The 23698-nt window shown below is 37.8% G+C and overlaps 1 protein-coding gene across 6 annotated transcripts in view; it reads right to left on the bottom strand.

The window, feature by feature from the left end:
* Positions 1-23698, bottom strand: part of SHTN1 (shootin 1) — a 122497-nt gene that overhangs the window by 67689 nt on the left and 31110 nt on the right. For all 6 annotated transcript variants that reach the window (XR_004028664.1, XM_003254996.4, XM_030806519.1 and 3 more), the window contains exons 3-6: positions 17627-17687; positions 9422-9516; positions 3358-3526; positions 1258-1355 (exon numbers count right to left, since the gene is read on the bottom strand). Coding sequence is in view for 5 of the 6 variants with exons in the window: in XM_003254996.4 (XP_003255044.2) it covers positions 1258-1355; positions 3358-3526; positions 9422-9516; positions 17627-17687 (423 nt within the window). In the remaining variant the exon portion in view is untranslated. The remainder of the gene's footprint in view (positions 1-1257; positions 1356-3357; positions 3527-9421; positions 9517-17626; positions 17688-23698) is intronic.

The following is a 23698-nucleotide window of genomic DNA, read 5'->3' as shown; positions in this document are numbered from 1 at the left end:
ATCAGCACCTCCAGATAATCTATTAACTGGTTCTTTTAGTGTAGGCTTTATTTTTGGTTTTGGTTTAAATTAGTAACGGGTACACATTGTCCAACAGTAAGGTCCTTTCCAAAATATCATCTTCCTTCTTCCCATTCATTACAATGTTTTGGCACAATAATAAAAGGAGGTCAGACTGGGAAGTTGGCAGACACTGCTTCCCAACCTTTTTTACATCATGGCCTCCAAGAAAATGACAATATGTGTATGCAAACTGAGGTAATTGGATGAGGCTGCTCACTGACAGGATCAAAACGTTGGCATGCTCATAAGCCACTTTATCAAGGTGCAGTGGCACATCAATTGGGAAGCGCTGGGCTACAGAATCTAAGAACCACTGATACAAATTAAATCAAGAATGAAGACTGTGAAGGCAAATCCTTGAAGCCTCGTGCAAATAAAAGGCAATTGTGAGGGTCTTGTTCTTAAGACAGTTCAAAAGGAAAAAGAGGTCAGGTGCAGTGGCTTGCATTGGTGGTCCCAGCACTTTGGGAGGCCAAGGTGGGAAGATCATTCAAGTCCAGGAGTTCAAGGTAAGCCTGGGAAATACAGGAACCCACATCTCTATAAAAATTTTAAAAAATCAGGCAGGCGTGGTGACGCATGCCTGTACTCTCAGCTATTTGGGAGGCTGAGGCAAAAGGATCATTTGAGCCTGGGAGATTGAGGCTGCAGTGAGCTGTGATCATGCCACTGCACTCCAGTCTGAGTGTGACAGAGTTAGGTCTTGTCTCGAACAAAACAAAACACCAGAAAAGAAAGATTCTGTAAACAACCACTTGAACCCATCCTACCACCTATCATAAATGCCTATGTTGGAGATGCACAGAGGGACAGTGCTTCCCAATTGAACTAGTCATTCACTGGAAAAGCAAAACATGCTCTTCTTTCTCTACCAGCAGCAATAAAATATATGACTTGAAATAGTAGCTACTATTCTTACAAATTTGCCTTACATAGCAAAAACTGGGAGAACAACAGGAAACATGTCCATGCTATTTCAGAGTTTTATTTATTAAGCTAGGTAGTGGGTACATGAATCTTCATGATCTTATTTCCTCTACCTTTTTTTATGTCTGAAATTGAGGAGAGAAGATTAAAATTGGTACATGGTTCTCATGTTAGAAATTGGCTTATAATATTAAGTTCTTAACTTAGCAAATCCCCAAACACCTTGAAAATGCTAAAGCCCTTGCCTTTCAGGCCTGAGATACATACTTCTTCAATTACTTCTACGAGTTTGCTCTTGAGATTTTCAAGCTCAATGGCTAATATCTTCTTTTCCTCCTGAACAGATACAATTTGATCTCGAAGTTCTGCATTTTTAAAGAAAAAAATATATATAAACTTATTTTTAAAATAAGAAATCAATCTGGTCAAAAGAATTGAAAATGCCAGTCCATGTGCAGCTTATGGTCAAGATTATTTAACACTTTCAAAGGACAATGAGAATCTCATTTGTGTGGCCCTCCCCCATGTAGCCATGGACATTTACAATTTTATATCAGGCAACCTCACTACATTAAATGTACCAGATCACGTTTTCTTTGCATTCTATCAAAACCACATTCTAGAAAACTATCTAGTATTTCGGAAGTAAAATTTTTTAAGTTTTCAGCAAAACAAATTAAGGTGTAGTACTAATTTCTTTTTTATTTCATAATGCCACGGGCTGTTATCACAATACAATATAAATAAACAATTGGGCATTAATAATTTGGATATTTTGATTAGAAGTAAAAGATCCTGTCTTGCTGCCAATTTATAGTCCTTAGACATTATTTGAACTGATTCAAAATATAACTATTTGAAAGAAGGGTTAATTCTAGTAATTTTCTTTCTAGAGTCATGGGTGTTTTGTTTTTAAATGTATTTCATAGTTTTATCATTAGGATTCAATGAAAAGTGTGTTACTAGAATGAGAGTATTATCAACTGTAAGCGCAAAAGCTTCTGGTGTTAGTTACTTCTGTCACTCAAATGTTTGAAAATACACATAGATTAGCACAAACTACTGAAATTTATATTCCGGCCTACTGTTTTGTCACTTAGGTTTTAATTGTCTTTAATTTCTTACTGTTTTCCAAGTGCAATAAAAAATATGTTATGTGGTTATTTGTAAATTAAATCAAACTTTTTACATAAACTCAGCTTGGAGAAGTTCTCAGAGACTTATTTCTAAATCACTTTCTCCATTTGCTGGCTAATCCAGAAAGAAGAACATGAAACCATATTGTTCAAGCTCAAACAGAAAGGAGAATAATGAACAAAGGGAACTCCTTTAAACTTCCTCTCCCTCCCTACCAACATGAATTCTATTTTGTGTTAGCTTGAGGGGTTGAAGAGTCGGTAAAGATGGTATCTGTAACATCCTTTATTCTTTATACTTCCAGTTGAAATTTTATCTACCAAACAAATAAATGAATACTGCTTTTGACCTGTGTACTAAATTAAAATGTTCCAATAGTTATTGAGCCAGAACTGCTTTCCTACATCTTTAAATAAACATGTGTATGAATAAAATGCATGTGCATTTAGTAGATGTATCATATGATCTTGCCTTACAACACTACTTGTTAACCAACAAAAAGGGGTGTCGGCTAAATATATTTTTATTCATTCTTTCTTTCATTTAACAAAAATGTCTTGACATATAGTACATATCCTTAAGGTTATGGTATAACTGGCTGTTTCCATTGAGACAACACTTTCAAAAGTGCCTAATTCCAAACAAGAAAGTAACTCATAAAGCACAATTGTTATATACCCTATGGTGATTTGGAGATATAAATAAATGATGTGGGAAGCTTTCAAAATACTGATGCCTAGGTCCTACCCCATCCAAAATTCTGATTTGATTGGCCTATGGTGTAGCAAAATTTTGGATAGGGTAGGACCCAGGCATCAGTTTCTTTTTTTTGTTTGTTTTTTTGAGACAGAGTCTCGCTCTGTCGCCCAGGCTGGAGTGCAACGGCGCGATCTCGGCTCACCGCCTCCTGGGTTCCAGTGATTCTCCTGTCTCAGCCTCCCAAGTAGCTGGGATTACAGGCACCTGCCACCACACCCAGCTAATTTTTGTATATTTTAGTAGAGACCGGGTTTCACCAGGTTGGCCAAGTTGGTCTCCAGCTCCTGACCTCAGGTGATCCACCCGCCTTGGCCTCCCAAAGTGCTGGGATTACAGGCGTGAGCCACCACAACCTGCCTAGGCATCAGTATTTTTAAAGCTTCCCACATGATTCTAATGTGCAGTCAGGGTTCAGAAGTACTATCCTAATGGGGTAAAAAATATGCTCAATAATTAAGCAAAGAGTTCTACCTTTAATTTGCTTCTGACACTGTACTGAGACACAAGTCTCGGCGGCACCGTCTGTGTCTGTAGTTGAATCTTCATCATCAATGTTTATCTCTTCAGTTATTACATCTGGTCCCAGCTTGGCCATGTACAACATGCTGATTCTTTTCAATGTTTTATTTTCTTTATTTAGCTAAGACAAAATATAAAAACAGTTATTTTAACAGCAGCCAAATGAGTATCTTGGATTTTAAAACAATAGACAAATTAAGTATATTTTTTTCTTACCTATTCATCAACACTCACAGCAGGACATAACAATTAGCAGATTCATTAAATAAGGTTTTATATTAAACTTATTTCTTTAACCAAGACCTGATGCCTGGATTACAGCCAGCAGCAAGTGGAAATGCTGGTTGTAACTGATGAGAAATATAAGGAACTAAGATAAAACACCAGTACAGATTAAATAAAATTTTTATTTATAGTCATTAGTAGTCTTAAAAAAGGCACTTTATTTCAAGCAAATCTTCTGCTTGCTGCAGTGCTGTGAACACCCTTTAATTATCTGTTTGCCTAACATCTCCTCTTTTCTGGACATTACCACTTTCCATTGTTACCATGATTTCAATGGGAGTGCCATGCTCTCCCAAGCATACTCCATCCCTTTGGCCACAACGTATTAGTCCAGGGATTAAACACATGACCCAAGTGTGACCAATGAGATCCCCTCGCTAGAAGTTTGGAGGCTGGAACAGAGCAATGAGTTTCTTTCCATGTGTCTGGACAGGAGCTGCTGGTAACCACATTCCACTACAGAATCAAGGAAAAGAGGAAGGTAGTTTTTAGAAAGGCTAAAACTGAAGCTGATGTGTAGAGAATGGCAATGGAGAAAGGGTTTCCCACCAGACTCAAGCCCCAGACTCCAGTCCATTCCTAAACTGCTCCTGTCTCAGAGATTCTATGGAAGTCTCTGATATTTCTAACAGATCCTACATTATTTTCTTTTCTTGTTTAAACTAGTTCAAGATGTTGTTTCTACTATCTCTATTAAAAGAGTCCTAGTTCATGGCAAAAAAAAAAAAAGGAATCCTAATTTGTTAATGTATCTTTTATTCCCGGACATGGAAATGAGTTGGTTTTTTAACTTCGGTTATTCAACTATTATCACCTTTAGCTAATGTGTTCATGCACAAGAAAATTTAGGACAAAGCACACACAAAGACTAAGGATGGTCCAATGTCCACAGAAGTACAATATGGTTTTGCTCATGTTTTCTCCCAAGACTAAAAGATAAACAGTTTTCCTTAATTTGCGCACATCAAAGTATTCAGTAGATTATTTTCCCTAGTACAAAATGTCAGTTATAGAAATGCAAACACATTTCATTTACTAGAGCCCTTGACCATGAAGACATGCTCTGAATTTAATAATTGATACTGGAAACAAATGAACATAGTTCATTAGAAAGGTAACTACCTTTCCTCACTGTAAACCTGACACTAGAACAAGATACTTAGCATGGTACTGGTCTGACTTTGCTCTTTCATTTGTGATCATAATTAGGGTTCCTCAGGGTTTCTCACAGAGAAAGCCCAGCCCACTTCAATCTGGGAGATCTGATTTCTACCCCAATAATATGGAACCTAAAGTGGCATGGTCTGGAGCACGAGAGGTTTGTCTGACCTCTTTGGAGAATCAGGAAGAATCTCTAAGAAATGGCTATGAACTCTTCCATGGATTCTTCCTGGAAGACTGGCAAGCTCTATTCAGGGAATCAGATACAACCCTTTATCCTCAGTCCCAGTCTCCAACTCTAGCTTCTGTCTCCACACGTTACATTAGGAGATCAAGATAAAAGATGAGGCCCATAATTTCCCAACACCTCTTCCTTAAGATGGAAAATTCAGGTAAAAACTGTTGTGGGTTCTTTAAACCATGAATGCTACAGCATGGCCCTCGAAGCTCAAGGACCCTCACGTGTCAATTCTCAAACTATCCCATCTTTTAGGAATGTCAGAAGAAAACATCAATTTAAGGAAAAAGTGAAGACATTTAAGACTTAATTTCTGGTTCTGTATCCTAATATTTAAACTAATGGTTCTCAACTCTGTCCATCAGAATCTCTGGAGAGCTTTTTAAAAACCCCAATGCTTAGGCTCTATACCATACCCAAATCTCTGGCAGTGGAGCCCAGCATAGCCCTTTTCAGTTTCCCAGATGATTTTAATGTACATCAACACCAAGAATCATTGATGTAAAGAAATGCATTGCTTTATTATACAATCCAGCTCTGCAATAAAATTCCATCTCTGCCTCTACAGCTAACCTAATCCTTATGTTTCAGTTTTCTCATCAGTAAACTAAGAATTAAGATAGTCTCTATCCCACAATATGATGATTAAATGAGACATTATCTATAAAGTATTTAATATAGTAACTGCCACATAATAAAACTTCAGTGTTAGTTATTAAGAAGAGGTTTAGTTTGTGTCTAATTATCCTTTGGAAATCATTTATCAGCTAGTTTTCTTCAATCAAAGTATTCATTTATGCATTTTCTCCTTCCTCCAGGATACTCAAGAATCTACTAGTTTCTGTCATCTAGTGCTTAATATATTACTTCTTAGACAACCACTACAATAATACCTTAGCAACATCATAGCTAACACAGTTCTGCCCTCAAAAGGGTTTAATGCCCCTGTCAAACCAGGCACCAAAATCCACCAGTTTGTCTGCAATACAATTACTCTATTTAACAAAGTCAGCTCAGGAAAAAAAAGCCAATCAGAAAATTTCATAATCCTTCTCTGAAACCCCATTTTCACATTTTGAAAGAAGAAATGTAACATTTATATATATGAGGGTTTTTTTTTTTTTTTTTTGGAGATGGGTTCTTGCTCTGTCACCCAGGTTAGAGTGCAGTGGTATGATCATAGCTCACCACAGCCTCAAACTCTCAAACTCCTGAGCTCAAGTGACCCTCCCACCTTGTCCTTCCAAAGCATTGGGATTACAGGAGTGAGCCACCACACCCAACCTATACATGAGGTCTTATGTGCATACTATTTGCACATTTTTGAGAATTCTGAATTCACAAATTTTGGCTAAGTAATTTCATTGTAGCTATTCATCAAGCTGTAGGTTAATGGCATGCTACTTGTTGTTTGAAACCCCTCTATGTCTAAGGCAAAAATATATCTTTTTACTTTTTTTTTTTTTTTTTGAGATGGAGTCTCCCTCTGTCACCAGGCTGGAGTAGAGCTGTGTGATCTCGACTCACTGCAACCTCTGACTCCCTGGTTCAAGCGATTCTCCTGCCTCAGCCTCCCGAGTTACTGGGATTACAGGCACACGCCACCACGCCCAGCTAATTTTTGTACTTTTAGTAGAGACGGGGTTTCACCGTGTTTGCCAGGATGGTCTCGATCTCCTGACCTCAGGTGATCTGCTCGCCTTGGCCTCCCAAAGTGCTGGGATTACAGGTGTGAGCCAACACGCCCAGCCAAAAATATATCTTTTATAACCCTACAGTAACAGAACCTACTGTTATATTCCAATGTAAATAGGGTTTTTATATTGTCCAGTTTAGTGGCTATTTAAAGGTACAAAACAAGCAAGTTTAATGGCTTTGGATCATATGACTTAAATAACTGGTCTACATTTATCAGTTTAATCTACACATTTTAGCAAAGCAAAGTATCCATACTTGCTTCTAAGAAAATATGAGGAACTGGGCGCAGTGGCTCACGCCTGTAATCCCAGCACTTTAGGAGGCTGAGGCAGGCAGCTCACCTGAGGTCAGGAGTTTGAGACCAGCCTGGTCAACACAGTGAAACACCATCTCTACTAAAAACACAGAAATTAACTGGGCGTGGTGGCACGTGCCTGTAATCCCAGCTACTTGGGAGACTGAGGCAGGAGAATCGCTTCAATCTGGGAGGTGGAAGTTGCAGTGAGCCAAGATGGCATCACTGCACTCCAGCCTGGACAACAGAGCAGGACTCCATTTCAAAAAGAAAAAAAAGAAAATTACAAGGTCAAGCTGCATCATCAGAATTAAACATTCCATTTGTCATTAATTTGATGGCAAAAATTTAGAAAAATAAGAATTTATAGAAATTTTGCTCTCAGGAAAAAAAATGAGCATTTTTGAAAGCCTACTTTCAAAAATGACAATTGATACTTAAATCAGAATGAAGTCACACATACAATGAAGTTTCCACATTTTGCATTCAAAGCAGTCTTTCACAACAAACAAGCACATTTATAGTATTTGATTTAATCCATTTTTTAAATTTTTGTTCTAGGCCCCAGGAGTTCATACTGTATCTTCAAAAATAAACTATATGTTCATTTTAAAAAAGGGTTTTTAAAGAACAGGCAACAAACAGTGTTAGGTAAGGATCCTGTTATTAAGACTTAATTGTAAAAATGAACTTAGAGATTAGGTAACACTGGTTCATAACGAGCAATGAATATAATAGTCACCAGGCAGCTTTTCTACATGCACATGCCTGGGCCACACATCTGGAGCCAGTGGATCTGGGGTATTATGATGAAGCCAACCATGGTCCATCCTGGCATTTAGAGCAAGACAACTGTAGCTCAGAGAGGTGAGTTCTCTTGCCCAAAAACACCTATTAAATAAAAGGGGAGACAGAATAAAGTAATTTTTCAAAAGGGGCCACATGCAAATAAATTATTAACTCCAGTCCTAACTGTAGTCCATCATGTCATTTAAGATGAGATACTACAGTCCAGAGAACAAAATTAACTTGTCCAAAATCACATATGCCCAAAATGACATAACCAGGAACAAAACCTGTATATACTGCCCCACAAACCAGTGTCTTCCATAAACTCTGCCAATCCCGAAAGGTAGCCAGTATCCTCACTCTGGATGTGCTATGACAACAGGAATACTTGTTAATAACAAGAAAAAATAGAGAGTGTATCCTTAGACACTAGAAGATTCAGAGCAGCTGGCAGGCTCCAAATGTACTTTTTCTCTACTTATTCCAAAAAAAGAAATTCAAAAAATGAAAACAGAATTCACACAACATTACGGACTAGTGAACTCTAGGACTGTGCCGCAGAGTAAAAATGATGTGAGAATACCCATGTTATCATTTTTTAAAAAGTGTTTTTAAAGTGTATTGCTATGTATTCTTCAGATGAATAACAGGAGAGAAGTTACATACCCAAATTTATATTCTTAGTTAGGTCCTGATTAAATATCTTATGAATTCTAATACAGTGTTGTTATGCAAACAATTAAGCAAATACCTCTATCAAGCACACTGTTAATGCATACAAATTATATTTATTTATGTATTTATTGGGAGTAGGATTTCAGTCACATCCAAAGAAATTTTCGGAGGTGGGTGATGGAGGGGAGGGAAAAGAAACACAACCAGTATTACTAATGAAATTTGGTTGAAAATTGCTGTAATCCACTTTCTGATGAAGTGGTTCAGATGCATTTTACCCAACCCAAAATACATAAGACAGAGATAAAAAACATTCTTTAATAATAATGTACTTCTGATGAGATAGAATGTAGAAAATTACACACTTGGTAAATTCATCAGCAAGAGGCAATCAGTGGAACACTGGAGGTCACTTTTAGCATGCCCTCGCTTTGCTTTCATAAATAATCACCTGAAATGCACGGCTTCAGGGTGACTTTTTCATCTGATTCAAATATGAGACATTCACTGCTCTTTTATGTCACACCAGGTTAGTTTTAAACTTGGTTAGCATTTTAACCAAATGCATGGACATTTGCAAAGTCCCCTTTAACACTACTCTGGGACCATTTTTTCCACATTTTCACAGGCAAAAAGCACAAATGCTGAAATACTCACATACAAATGCTCCTTTTACAATTGGAATAACCTTTGCATTAAGGCGAATATTTACATAATCATATTCCAGGATTCTGAGGCCTTTTAACATTTCCCTCATCATCAGAGTAGATAATCGATTAGAGAAGTAGAAAAGCAAAACCGGACAGAAGCCACTGCTTAGAAAAGCAAGTTGAAATTTAAAAGCTCAGGTAAAATTCCTTCATTTGAAGTCTCACCTTTGTTGCCAAAGCTTCAGCACTTTCTCGACAAGTCTTCTCTATTTCAAGGTGGTTCTGCATGAAATTAACTTCCTCTATGACCATGTGAGAAACTAGGAACGAGGGGGAAAAAAAATCTCAGCATTCAAAGATTAGTCAGCTATTCCAGGAGCCCACGCATCGTCCCATGATTAAGAATACTTCAATTCTTTGGCTAGCCAGACCTTTAGCTATCACTGAAAAAAGGTTTTTGAGAAGCTGCCCTGATTAAATCCGAGCTAATATTTGAACGTAGAAAGAAACAAGAACACAACAAAAAACATTCATTTCACATACATACATTTTATTATGTACATTTTAAGAGAGCTATTTAGATTTTTTTACGTGTCTATTTTCTATGCAACTATATATGTATCCATAGACATATCTGCTAATTTAAACAAAAGAATATTTCATAAATAAAGAGGAGTGACAGCATGACTTCTTTTTCTTGGCAGGGTATAACACATGGCTCTAGTAAGAAAAATTAACAAAAAATAAAAGAAAAATAAATCTTAAATTGATCTTATGACTGGAATAGTGATGTGGCAACTTGGCTAAGTACTGCAACATTTGTCTCTATTAGCTACAAAGTAGTTACTGCTATTTTGTAAGTAACTCTCGGGCAGAAAAGTGTAGCAGTAAGATTTATGTACTATATGGTTATAAAGCAGATGCTAATAAATTACTTCCTGAATCATAGGCTTATCAGAAGCATTACAGGAAAAATAAAATTTTACTTGATATGTTAGTAATGCTTGAAAAATAGTATTTTTTAGATTTTTTGATAGCTGGTGCATGTAAATTGAGATTTACAGGTACAAAGTGATTTGGAACTTGAGTTATATTTTGAAGATCAAGAAAGAAAAATGCCAATTCCTTCCACCCATATTTCTAGTTAAATGAAAACTCTCAGAATCTCAACCCTAAATGTAGACATTACTTATTGCTATTTGTTTGGCTTAAAAAAAAAAAAAATTAAAGGACACCCAAATGTGAAACCCAACAAAGTTAGGCAAAAAGCACTGGGCTCACATAACACAAAGAGAGATTACTTTTGCTTCATTTAAGCTTAATTAACCTGCAATTATGATTAAACTCAGGGGAAAAAATTTCTCTCCAAATTAAATACAAAAATGTATTACTTCCTAAGTCTGTCCAAAGTTCTTATTATGTTAATATTCAAATTCATAAAGCAGCACTAAATGGCCAGAAACATCTCTAACCTTGACATTTTTTCAGGGGTAATAATAATCTGCAGCAAATGCAGGCCAACCAAAAACCACTTAACTAATTAGTAGTTGCAGTCACCGAGAAAAACATGAATCAACACTGTTATTACAAGTGGCACATTTGAGTGGCATCTAATTATGACTTGATGAGCACGATACTTGCATTATCAACATTACTACTGCATCCCATCAGGGCCTAAAAGCTGCTGATGGCATTGACTTCGAGAAACTCCCACTCAATGGTACAGCAGCACCCAACAATCGGCTTGGCAGGGGCCCCCCTCACTAAATGACACGTTAAGCGTAATTACTGGTAGACATTGTAAATAAACAGGATTGGAAGTGAAAATTGTACCAAGTGCATAAGACACAATCTGACACATTGGAAGTGGCAGCCTTAATTGAGAGTTTCTTTGACTGCTCAAGATCATTTCAACTGCATTTCTCAGAGGACAGTGATTATAACTGTGGAGACAGACGGCATAATGGTATCAGCACTGCTGACAGAGCAGTGAATTAAATTGTATCTGCTGTTGTGTGAAAGCCTTGATGAGAGGTACAGATGCCTTAGTGGTCTTATCATTATAACACAATGGTCATGTTGTCATCAACCTTTCTGGCTCCAATTGAAAAGAAATGATTGTGTGTTGAAGCTCCCCCCCCCCTTCCACATCACCCCCCTTCTTCTCTTCTATCTCTTGTTCTGAATAGAACCAATTTTCAGAGAGCTATGAAATCACGCAATAGGTCCTAAAATGCAGCTGCTTGGCATACAAACGGGTCCCCATTAAACTGGAATCACACACAATATGTGTTTATGCCAGAAGAACAAATAGAAGCTGAACACAGGCCAAGTTTATTCACACACACAAAGCCCATGTAGCTCTTCATCAATATAATTGCCTTTTATATTGTAGTTTAAATAATAGGCTCTATTATTTCCTTAAAATCCTAATATTCCTGGCATTTTATCACTATGTTTACAAGGTAGGTTCTTCAAAAATGTGAAGGAAAGAGAAAAGAAACCTATACAATTTTTACAACATCAAATATTACTTTGAATTTTTAGCCTTAACTACTTGACATCTTCTGCCACAATCTGGTATTTCCACTATCATAACAAAAACATAAACACTCTGCATTTTTCATAGGAATCTTACTTTTTATTCAATAACATTCTTGCTCTTGAAAGAGTAAGAAAATTCATTCCACAGTAGTGAGGTTTAGGCCTAGCAAATAGGAAACAAAACAAAACAAAACAAAAAAACATTTATTTTCTAAACAGTTTGTAAAAAGGTGCCCTGTGATTTAACTTGATAAATGTAGCTGGGTAGTCCTTGCTCACATTTTCTCCAATTCTGATTTGGTACACTCCATCTGGTGGGGTTTTTATTTCTTCTCAAAGAGAGAACAGTAGACATTTTTTTAAATTGCGCATTAATTTTTAGTTTAAGAAATTCTTCCAGTGCTAAATTGGTAGCATAACAACCTACTTACCAATGTTCTAGGTTCATAAGGGAAGAGTATATTTCAAAGGGTGATCATATCTTTAAAAACCATGACCCCATTTCCAAAACCAAAAGTCACATGACGCAAAACAGAAATACTTTTAATATGTAAATTTATTTGCACATTTCAAAGAATAAAAGTTTTTTAAACATTTAGATTCATGTAATAATTTGCCCTATGGTTCTGAATTGGGCTTGTCTCAGGATATCCACAATCCATGGCCACTGTACCTGTCATATTTGCATATTTGGATGACATGAGGTTTAAAAAAGAAAAAAGATGAACTTTTAATAAAGTGTCCGTAATACTGCAGTTATGTTAAAAAGAAAAGAATTCTAATCTTTTGCAGTAAACAGTAAAATGATATGATGACTGGAATTAGTTCCAAAGCAATCCAAGGGCAGTGACAGTGGGTGTATGGGTGTACAGTTGGAAGACTGGCTGTGAGTTGGCAACTGTTGCACCCGGAAAACTGGAACATGAGGGTTCGTTACATTATGTTCTTGCCTTTGCATAACTTTGAAATTTTTCATAATAAAAAAATTTTAATGGCCCTGAGAACTTAGAAGTATAACATAAAAGTACATCAACTATTGTTTCTATTAGTCTACTCGAATTAGTGAAGTTTGTCTCTCTTCAAGCGAAGTTTGTCTCTCTTCAACTATGACTTCAAAGCAGTCTTACATAAATGGCACTGTAGTACACATTACATTGTAAGGTAACTGTTTTTGTTTTTTTTTTTTTTTTTACTTGTTTTTATCTTCTACTCACTATGAACATTAGAGCAGGGATTTTGTTTTACACGTCTGATTCTCTTGCACCTAGCACAATGCTACATGCAAAGTAGGTGCTTGTGTTAGTGTCTGTTTGAAGGATTGAAGGCCTAAGCTCATCTGTGAACAGCCTTTTATGAGAATGTTCTGTATAGTATAGAATTGCTTAGGAAACAACTACCATCACCATTTGTTGAGCCTGACTATGTGTCCAGCCTCGTGCTAAACTCTACATGTGTTCCCTCCCTCATGAAGACTCACAACAATCCTAACACGTAGGGATCATCGCAGCAATTTCATATTTGAGAACACGGAGGCACAGAGAAGTTAAATAACATACTCCAAATCACAGAGTTCTAGTTGGTAAAGCCCAGCTAAAACCATTTCCAGGTGACTCTACTTTTCTATAGTCCTTTCTAATTCATTATACAAGGTGTCACCACCAATGATGTTGCTTCTAGAGCAAATTCTTCTCCCAACTCCAACTCCCGGCGATATTTAGATGTAGAATATCTCTAAAGCATATGTGGTGAACATATCACAAATTCTTGTTCAACATCAGACCACTTTAAAAGTTTTCCATGTGGTAAGGAAAGAGCCATGAAAGTTGGCACATATGTAGGAAAATCGGTGTGTCCTTAAAACAGATTAATGGATTTAACATTGTGGTTGAAAAGATATGAAAGGGGCTGGGCATGGTGGCTCATGCCTGTAATCCCAGCACTTTGGGAGGCCGAGGCAGGCAGATCACCTGAGGTTGGGAGTTCGAGACCAGCCTGGCCAACATGGTGAAACCCTGTCTATGCTAAAAATACAAAGTTAGCTGCCTGTAATCCCAGCTACTTTGGAGGCTAAGGCAGGAGAATCACTTGAACTCAGGAGGCGGAGGTTGCAGTGGGCTGAGAACACGCCATTGTACTCCAGCCTGGGCAAAAAGAGCAAAACTCCATCTCAAAAATAAATAAATAAATAAATAAAAAGATATGAAAGGTCTTTAGTTACTTTTCCTTTCACAGGAATCTGGTCTAGGGAATACAGCTTTGCTATGTGGTGGTGTTCTTTGTGTGTAGGAGGAAGGCTCAGAGAGAGCTAGCAGAGGATCAGAAATGACATGGACACATGGATAAAAACATTTATCCTGGGAAAAGTATGCTAAGCTAGGGAGAGTAGAGCCCTATGGCCAAACAAAGCTTTTCCTAACCCTTATTCAGCTGTTCCCTAGGCCTAGGCCGGGTGTGGTGGCTCATGCCTGTAATCCCAGCACTTTGAGAGGCTGAGGCAACAGGATCACTTGAGATCAAGAGTTCAAGACCAACATGGCCAACATGGTGAAAGCCCATCTCTACTAAAAATACAAAAAATAGCCAGGCATGAGGGCACCCACCTGTAATCCAAGCTACTTGGGAGAGTGAGGCACAAGAATTGCTTGAATCCAGGAGGCGGAGGTTGCAGCGAGGAGAGATCACGCCACTGCATTCCAGTCTGGGCAACAGAATGAGACTCTGTCTCAAAAAAAAAAAAAAAAAAAAAAAAAGACGTAGGCCTAGTAGGTAAACATAGGCCTAGTAGGTAAACATTACAGGGATTTCAGATTTCAACTCAGCACCAAAAGAAACTTTCCTCCACCACTGTCCAAATGTGGAGTCTGGTGCCAAAGAACTAACTCCCTAAAGGTAAATGATATGAACTCTTAATACTGAAGGGCAATCAGGCACTGGATATTTTAGTTGATGAGATGGTGGTAGTAGCAACTAATATTTATTGAGCACTTACTATATGCCAGGTACAGTGTTAAGCATTTTTTATACAGATTATCTTTTTTTACCCTCAAATGGTCTATGAAGCAAGGTCATTTAGACCAATTTTATTAATGCAGAAATGGATTCACACAAACTAATGCTCTTCACTGGTGATAAAAATACTGCCTATTCCCTTCCAAATCTGAAAGTCTACCCTCTGCTCAAAGGCCATGAATTATTTATCTCAGATACAGTTTTCTGACAAATTAAGTTTTCTTAGTCCTCATTTGTTTTGTTTTTTGGGTTTTTTTGGAGATGGAGTCTGACTCTGTCGCCAGTCTGGAGTGCAGTGGCAAGATCTCGGCTTACTGCAACCTCCGCCTCCCGGGTTCAAGTGATTCTCCTGCCTCAGCCTCCAAAGTAGCTAGGACTACAGGCGCCCGCCACCACGCCTGGCTAATTTTTTGTATTTTTAGTAGAGACGGGGTTTCACCGTGTTAGCCAGGATGGTCTTGATCTCCCTGACCTCGTGATCCACCCGCCTCGGCCTCCCAAAGTGCTGGGATTACAGGAGTGAGCCGTCGCACCCGGCCAAGTCCTTGTTTTCTCTCCTTTTGAGACTGAGTAAAGAGTTGGCACTCTGTTGTTCTGTGAGTTACCAAGAGAGTAAGAAAAAAAGAATTAGTACTCTGTTTTCCTAACATCCAAACCTTAAATTAATTAAAGATACTTAGTAAAGGTAAAAACTAAATGCATACAACCATACAGATTGTTGTACTAATCTTCCAATCAATCCTCTCAGGCTTTGAGTTGCTCATAAGGAAAAATGTAAATTTTTAAAACTACCAAAGGTATTCAGAGGAAGAGACAAAGAAAGGGAAAAGAGAAATGGCAGATGAAAGCAGAATTTAAATGTTACTTCGAAGGTTGATTTTGGGGAATGTTGCTTCTGGTTTTGCATAATGCAGAAGGCAAAGTCCCTACTGCCTACCTAGACCAAAATATTTTATAAGCCCTAGACCAAATATTTTATAAGCCCAACCATAAGGAACTTGAACTATTCCCACTGCACACCAATCCATTATCAATAATTCAAGCATATTAACTGGTAACAATGCCAATGGTATAACTCTTTAAGAATAAGTACATTCTATAAGTAAAAAAGTACCATATAATTGGAATTCATACATATGCAAATAAGAGATATTTCTAGCATAGCATATTGGCCTCCAAAGACGGGTAATATTAACAAGATTCCCCTTGGATGTTCTCTGTTACAACCTTACAACCAGACACTGAAATAAACTTGCTGTTGAAATTTAACCATAATGCTACATTTGTATGGCTGTTTTACCTAGAATAAAATGTTCTGTTGTGTAGTTACCAAATCAACTCTTTATAAATAATCAAATACCCTGACTGACAGAGCATCTGCAGAATGATGGAGAAAGGCCTTGTTTCCAAGAGAGGGGTCACTTTCCCTGCTACGGTCTGACCCTTTGCCTATGACATATTTCCATCTGATCCTTCTGGGTCTGATCAGCTATGTTGTCTTAGGGGATAAATAACAGATTTACATACATAAAAAATAGCAAAAATTTGGAAAGTATAGCTTTTGTGGGAATGTAACTTTCTTCAGTGAGAGGGCTATTTCAAACATTCATACTCTTAAAATGTTTAAGTTCTATGAAGCTTTCATTCCTTCTCTCTATTCTTGAACCACTTTATTAAGGTATAAGTGACACGTAAAAAGCCATACATATTTCATGTACACAACATGATGAGTTTGGGGGATTATTATACACCTGTGAAACCATCACCACCATCGTGGCTGCAGACATATCCATCGCCTCCCAAAGTTTCCTTCTGTCCTCTTTATTTACTTATTTTCTTTTGTAGTAACAATACTTAACATAAGATCTACCCTCTTGGTAAATTTTAAGTATACAACACAGTATTATTAGCTATAGGCACAATGCTGTACAGTGGATCTCCAGTGTAATTCCTTTTCTATGAGTTAACCTCAGGAACTATTTAGATTACTGTAAAGATGTAAGTGTCAGAATACCTGCCATCACATTATTTATAATAGCTAAAAACCAGGAATAATCTGTCAGTGAAAGAATAATTAAATACATTATGGTACTATCCTATAATGGAATACTACGGACAACAGTTAAAACTGATGTACAGGCTGGGCGCAGTGGCTCCCGCCTGTAATTCCAGCACTTTGGGAGGCTGAGGCGGGAGGATCACAAGGTCAAGAGATTAGGACCATCCTGGCCAATATGGTGAAACCCCGTCTCTACTAAAAATACAAAAATTAGCTGGGCGTGGTGGTGTGCACTTGTAGTTCCAGCTACTTGGGAGGCTGAGGCAGGAGAATTGCTTAAACCCAGGAGGCGGAGGTTGCAGTGAGCCAAGATCTTGCTACTGCACTCCAGCCTAGTGACAGAGCGAGACTCCATCTCAAAAAAACAAACAAACAAAAAACTGATGTACATCTGTACTGACATGCAAATATGACCATGAGTACTATTTACTGAAAAAAGCAGGCTGCAAAACTGAATTGAAAACATGATTACATTTTTTACTACACAAATAAAAGACCAACAAGGAGAGACTATAAAGTACTAGCATTGGCCTTTTTCAAGGAGCCAACAAGCCATTTTTGTTCTCCTTTAACTTTTCTGTATAGTTAAACTGTTTTATAACAAGTACAGGTTTTTCTAACACCCTTGATGAAACAATGATGCTTATTCCATTTCTTTAAAGCTTAAAGTAATGCCTGGGCATGTTTGGACAAATAGAAGGAAGTCTTGATTTCTTGATTGCATGACCAGGACATTAGCAACTAAACAGGGTATATATCTACTCACATAATCCCCAATACGCTATACGTGTTATAATTCCACTGAAATGCTTACGTACTTTTCTGAAATTCTTCCAGTTTTTTAACAGCTTCATCGCTTTCTTGCTTAATTTTGTCACACTGAAATGAGAGAAGTAAACAAATGTTAAACTTCAATCATAAATTTTAAATTTGAAAAGGCAAGCAAGAGCAAACTTACAAACAACAGCAATTTTCTGAAAACGAAACCAAATTTAAAGCCTTTGAAAAGCATCAATGGTCATATATGAACTTGCACTGCTCAGCCAGCATGGTGTTTGTGCCATTTGTATCTGGCCAATTTCCTCAGACCTTCTAAGATATGAATCACCTTCCTGCTCATTATCTCCTCCGTAATAGCCCGATTTAACATCCTTGAGTTAAAATACATTCATTCTTTAAGGGAATGTTTGTACCTCTTTTTATGTTTGGCTAATGCTATACATAGTCACTCATGTACGGGTCTGATTCCAAACAGCTTCACCTATCCAGAACATTGGTGCATACTTGGGAGGGAATGGAAAGACTACCACAGGCTGGGCGTGGTGGCTTGCGCCTGTAATCCCAGCACTTTGGGAGGCCGAGGCAGGCGGATCACGAGGTCAGGAGTATGAGACCAGCCTGGCCAAAGAGACCAGCTTGGCCAACACGGTGAAAAGCCGTCTCTACTAAAAATACAAAAATTACCCAGGTGTGGTGGCACGTGCCTGTAATCCCAGCTACTCGGGAGGCTGAGGCAGGAGAATTGCTTCAGCCCAGGAGGCAGAAGTTGCACTGAGCCAAGATCACACCATTGCACTCCAGCCTGGGCGACAGAGCAAGACTCTGACTCAAAAAAAAGACTACTGAATGAGGGCAAAAGGCAGCCACACGGCACACACTCTCACCCAAGAAAAAGTGATCCATGTGTCCTCAGAATTCTGAATAGAGGAAGGTACCAAATTAAAAGGAGAGAAGATAAAATATTCCATACTAAGCACATATCATTTATATAAACCAATTTTTAATTTAAAAAGGTGGGAGAACTCACTGAAAAGACTTTGGGAGGCAAGACCATAAAAGGCAAAAATAACTATTAGAGCATAAGGACCTTTTAGGGTATCTGGTATAGAAACAAGTATCTCCTGTATTGATAGGCCCTGGAGGCATTAATGAATTTTTTTAAAAAACCTAATGTTTATTATTATAAGGACTGAATTCAGTATATCTTGAATTTCATAAAACAGGGATATATAACAAGATATTCACCACAAGTAGCTAAAACATTAAAAAGTAATTTCTAGCTATTAGAGTAGTAATTTAAAATGTATTATCTTGGGAATACCTTATTCCCTAAGAGTGCCATATGAATAAAGCACAATTTTAAATTATATTTGATTGCTAACCTGCCAGATAAATATATAGAAATTTCATCCCTTTGGATGTTAATTCCAATTTTCAATAGCTAAAAAATTATGTGTCACATAATGTGAAAAATCCAGATTAAAACAATGAGATCGTCTCACCTATCGGACTGGCAAAAACTGAAAAAATCTGATACCGGGAGACAGCAACTCTCATAGACCACTGATGGATGTATCAATTGGTATAATTACTTTGGAAATAAACTTCTATCAAAATTGAATACATATTTTCCTATGACTCAGCAATTCTACTTCTAGGTGTATATACCCAGAGAATCTCTAGTAATGTATAACATATACAAAAATGTTCCACATTTTTAATAATAATACATCATGGTATGTTCACATACTACACTACAGAGCAGTGAAAATGAATAAAGCCATATGTATCAACATAAATGTTAAAAACCATCACGTTGACTGGGCACGGTGGCTCAAGCCTGTAATCCCAGGACTTTGGGGGGCCAAGGCAGGCGGATCATGAGGTCAAGAGATCAAGACCATCCTTGCCAACATGGTGAAACCCCATCTCTACTAAAAATACAAAAATTAGCTGGGCGTGGTGGCGCACGCCTGTACTCCCAGCTACTCGGGAGGCTGAGGCAGGAGAATTGCTTGAACCCATGAGGCGGAGGTTGCAGTGAGCCAAGATCATGCCACTGCACTCCAGACTGGCGACAGAGTGAGACTTCGTCTCAAAAAAAAAAAAAAACCATCATGTTTAATGAGTTGCAGAAGATATATCAGATATATCAAATAACATCTTACATACACAAATGCATCTCATATGCTTTGATACATCTAATATATATAAAAATATGAAATGAAAAGAAATATACAACATTTATGACAGTAGTTGTCTCTTAGGAGATAGGGAGAGGAATGGGACTAGAAATGGTGAGAACTTTCAGTTGTATTTGCTGCATTCCTTATTTTTGAATTTCAAGAGAAATAACAGTTCTGTGCAATGGGTATTGTTGTACTATTCTCTGCCTTTTCATGTCCTTTCAAAATATTTAAAAAATAAAAAAGTAAGAAGCTTGCAGTTCAGTTTTCCCCTTTAGTCGCTAAAGAACCACTGAAATGTCATACTGTCCCTGTTCATATGGGTAAATGTATTCTGGCAAGAGAACATGAAGCAAGTACACAGTGTTAAATTAGCAAATCTGGTTACTAAATCCTGACTCAGGATCCCCCGCCCAGTCAAAATGAATTAGGCTGGACCTAACTTATTTACTAAAGGAGAAGGCATTTCTTTGATTAAGGTTTCCCTGTGGCAATCCCATCCTCTGTAAAAAATAATAATAATTCTGTCTAATATAGTCTGTAGTTTCAGCTTAAACAAACAACATTTATGATTTTTTGGTGTTTAAAATTCTAAATAGTAGAGTTCTAAATTCGCATACAGGCTTTTCTTAGCTCCTTCCTCAACCCAAGTGGACTACATTAGACATCATAATCCTTAATGATAGGAGACTTCTGGCTAGTGGTTTCGGGAATGTTCCTCTCATTTTCTAGAATGGGCCTCTGTTTGTTCTGGACTTCCCCACCACCCCTACCAGTCTGTCTACCTTCCTCCAACAATGCACAGTGTAGCATAAGGCACAAAAAGAAACCTAGTTTCCGACTAGGCTCAAACTCCTGAGTCATGATTGCCAAGTGAAATATATCTGGTACTTTACTTTCAAATTAATTTAATGTTTCTTAATCTGGCATTTCTGAAAAATGTGAGATGTCTTGTAAAAAAACTGTCTTCATTTAAGAGCTGGCACTTGGGAGTGTTGCTCCTGACTTAATATCACTTGGTTCCCTCTATGTAGCTCTCGAAGCTCTACCTAAAGGGATTACAGGTTTATTTAATTCTCGCTTCAGTCAAATAGCCAGAGTTTTTAGTGAGACTTTGGATGGCAAAAGCATTAAACAGGAATGGTGCTCCATCTAGTCAGATCTGAAAAAGGCCACCAGTTGACATCATACACAATCACTAATGTGATGCATGACAATTTTAGGTAGGCTTGTACTAGTTGCCCAGAAGAAAAACATTAGGTTCATGCTCTCTGCTATTAAGGCCCAGGTAGACAAACTCAGGTTAATAACAGGTCTCAACATCAGTTTTATTCCAACATGTAGGTAGCCCATTTCTATAGTCCAGCTATATGTGTTCACACTAATCCTATGGTTATCATCAGCAGATTCACAAGCTGTCTCCCATCCCCAGCTGTGTTCTATCAGGGGTCTTCATGTTGCTTTGCTTTCTATTTTCTGCAACCACATTATGCTAGAACTGGCAGCCACAGAATTTACCATCTGTTATGCTGAAAGGGGTGTGAGTTGGGGGTGGGGAGAGTCTACACATGCTGCAAATGCAGCTTACTTATTCTGAACCAGAACTGAGCAAAATATTGAGGATGTACGCATTTACTAAAAGCAGAAATCCAAACATCCACTTATTTCATCTTTTTAGGTGAACCCAGAAAAGAATCTTGCAAACTTTCTCTCATTCTATCAACAGAGGGAAGTCAGCCAGGATTACGGGCCTTTTTGGAAGAATGTTTCATCTTTCCACCACACAGAAGCCCCTCACCCATCCCACCCCTTCCTCTACCCTGCTCACGCAGCTGCACCATTTGTAAAAACTGCTTCTTTTTGTGTGAGAATTGCTCATGAAGACTTTGCAATAGCAACAGATGTTCTTGGGCCTACATCACTTAATTATGATGCCCAACGATTCTCTGTAGCTCAAGGCTGGGGTAGAACCCAGTGGCACAACTGCTGGCTCATGTAAGCAAGCTGGATAACATTATATCTACTCTAGAGTCTCTACTTGGCTCTTTATGAAGGGATGAATTGACCGGAGGTTGGCCTTGCTGGTTTTGAAAGCCCTTAATATTAGAAGCCCTGGCTATTTTCCAGATCTCTTCCTTGAGCCTCATCCAGGCAGATACCTGGCTTCTGAAACTAAACCAGGATTTCTGAGCATTGGCAGACTGATTTGTAGAGAAACAGCCTTTCCAGTGTGAATTAGTATCTTCCTTGCACCACCCACTCCCCAAAATGGGCAGCTCAGTTATTCATCCCTCTCTCACATATTCATCCAACTACCATCAACATTAAAATGTCTGCTTCAAACGGCTCAGCAGAAGTACAGATAACTGATACAGATACCAAGACATCTTTATATTCTGTTGTACGTATACGTTATGCAAGAAAAACCTCAACCTTCTAAATTGTATCTAACTTCCACTAATATAAATATTCATGCTTGTCTTCCTGGTGCACAAATGCATCAGAAGGTTGCTAGACTATAGATAAGGCAGTTTGGGGCATATATGCAACGCATATGCACAATACCAAGATAGGGGACAATCTATACGTAGGCAAGTACATTACAGTTGACTGAATCAGACTTTTAAGCAAGTATCTACTATAATCATTGAATGTCATTATTTCCTTCCTCTGAGAACTGAACAAATTTATACAGGGCCCACACAGCCCAGCCACTATGTTAAACACTGGGCACAATACATGAACACAATAGACAATGTGTTCTCACAAAAACTTATGATCTACCACAAAAGATCAACAAATGAAGTAAGCAATTCATAAGGACACCCGATATAATGTGAGAAATACTGCCAAACCAGAACTGAAATGTACCCATTTCCTAAGGAACGTACAGCAGAGCCTACAACGACATTAAGTCTGAAGAAGTTTAACGCTACATCATTTTTCTTGAAGTTCATTAATGTCCAGTTACAACAGTTAAAGATTTAAACATGCCCAGCATCAGAATTGTGTGTAATTTACCTGTTTACCTGTTTTAGAATCCTTGGCATACAATGAAAGGACCATCAATTCATTTTTAATAGTAATCGACAATTTTACTGCTCCACCTATGTAAGTCTGGCCAGAACTGTGCTTTCTGGATTTCTATACTCTTATCCATAAAGAATACAACACATTAAATCATTCCCACTAGGATGGAATTCCTTTCACTCTCTTTCTCTTTTGGTGTTCTTCTTTCTTCCAATTCAAAGTTCTTTCCCTCCAATTTTCACAGGCAAAAAAGAAGTGGTAGCTGCCCTCAAAGCTGTCTTGCAGCATTCTCCAAATTCTAGGTATTGTGTGTTAGATGGAAACACATGTCATCAGAACAGAGATCCTTGCTCTTTGTTTCTAGATAGATTGCTGTTAATAAGAGACTCATTTTCACTTTCAAACTGCTAAGTAATTACTTTTTCTCTGGCACAACCACTTGCCACTCTGTCTCAAAGAAACTGCATGTATGTGGATGTATTATGCATGAACAGTTAGCATAATGGATGCATATCTTGCTCTTTAAAGTGGCTTCTTTATTGATTTTTTTAAAAAATAAAATACTTTGGGACCTTCATCTCTGAATATTACACAAGAGGAAGAAATTTTAACAATAGACAACTGAGCCAAGATGCAAACAGTATCATATATCCTGCTTCTTGAAACATAAGTCTTGGAAAGTGTCTGTCTCATTCTCTTTTCATTCATTGTTCCTGGCAAGCTGACAGAACCGCCTGATGCACTGTTACAGTAGCTCACCCAAACGACTTCTAATCAGCCACTTAAACATTTATGCATTTCAAAACTTGATCTCAGAACATAATACTAAACATAAATACTTACTATTTAAAGGCAGACATTCTTCTATTATACAGATTTCCTTCTTTTTATGCA

The sequence above is a fragment of the Nomascus leucogenys genome, chromosome 3 (assembly GCF_006542625.1).
Source record: "Nomascus leucogenys isolate Asia chromosome 3, Asia_NLE_v1, whole genome shotgun sequence".
Taxonomy (NCBI): Eukaryota; Metazoa; Chordata; class Mammalia; order Primates; family Hylobatidae; genus Nomascus; species Nomascus leucogenys.
This window is presented reverse-complemented; position numbering and strand designations above follow the sequence as displayed.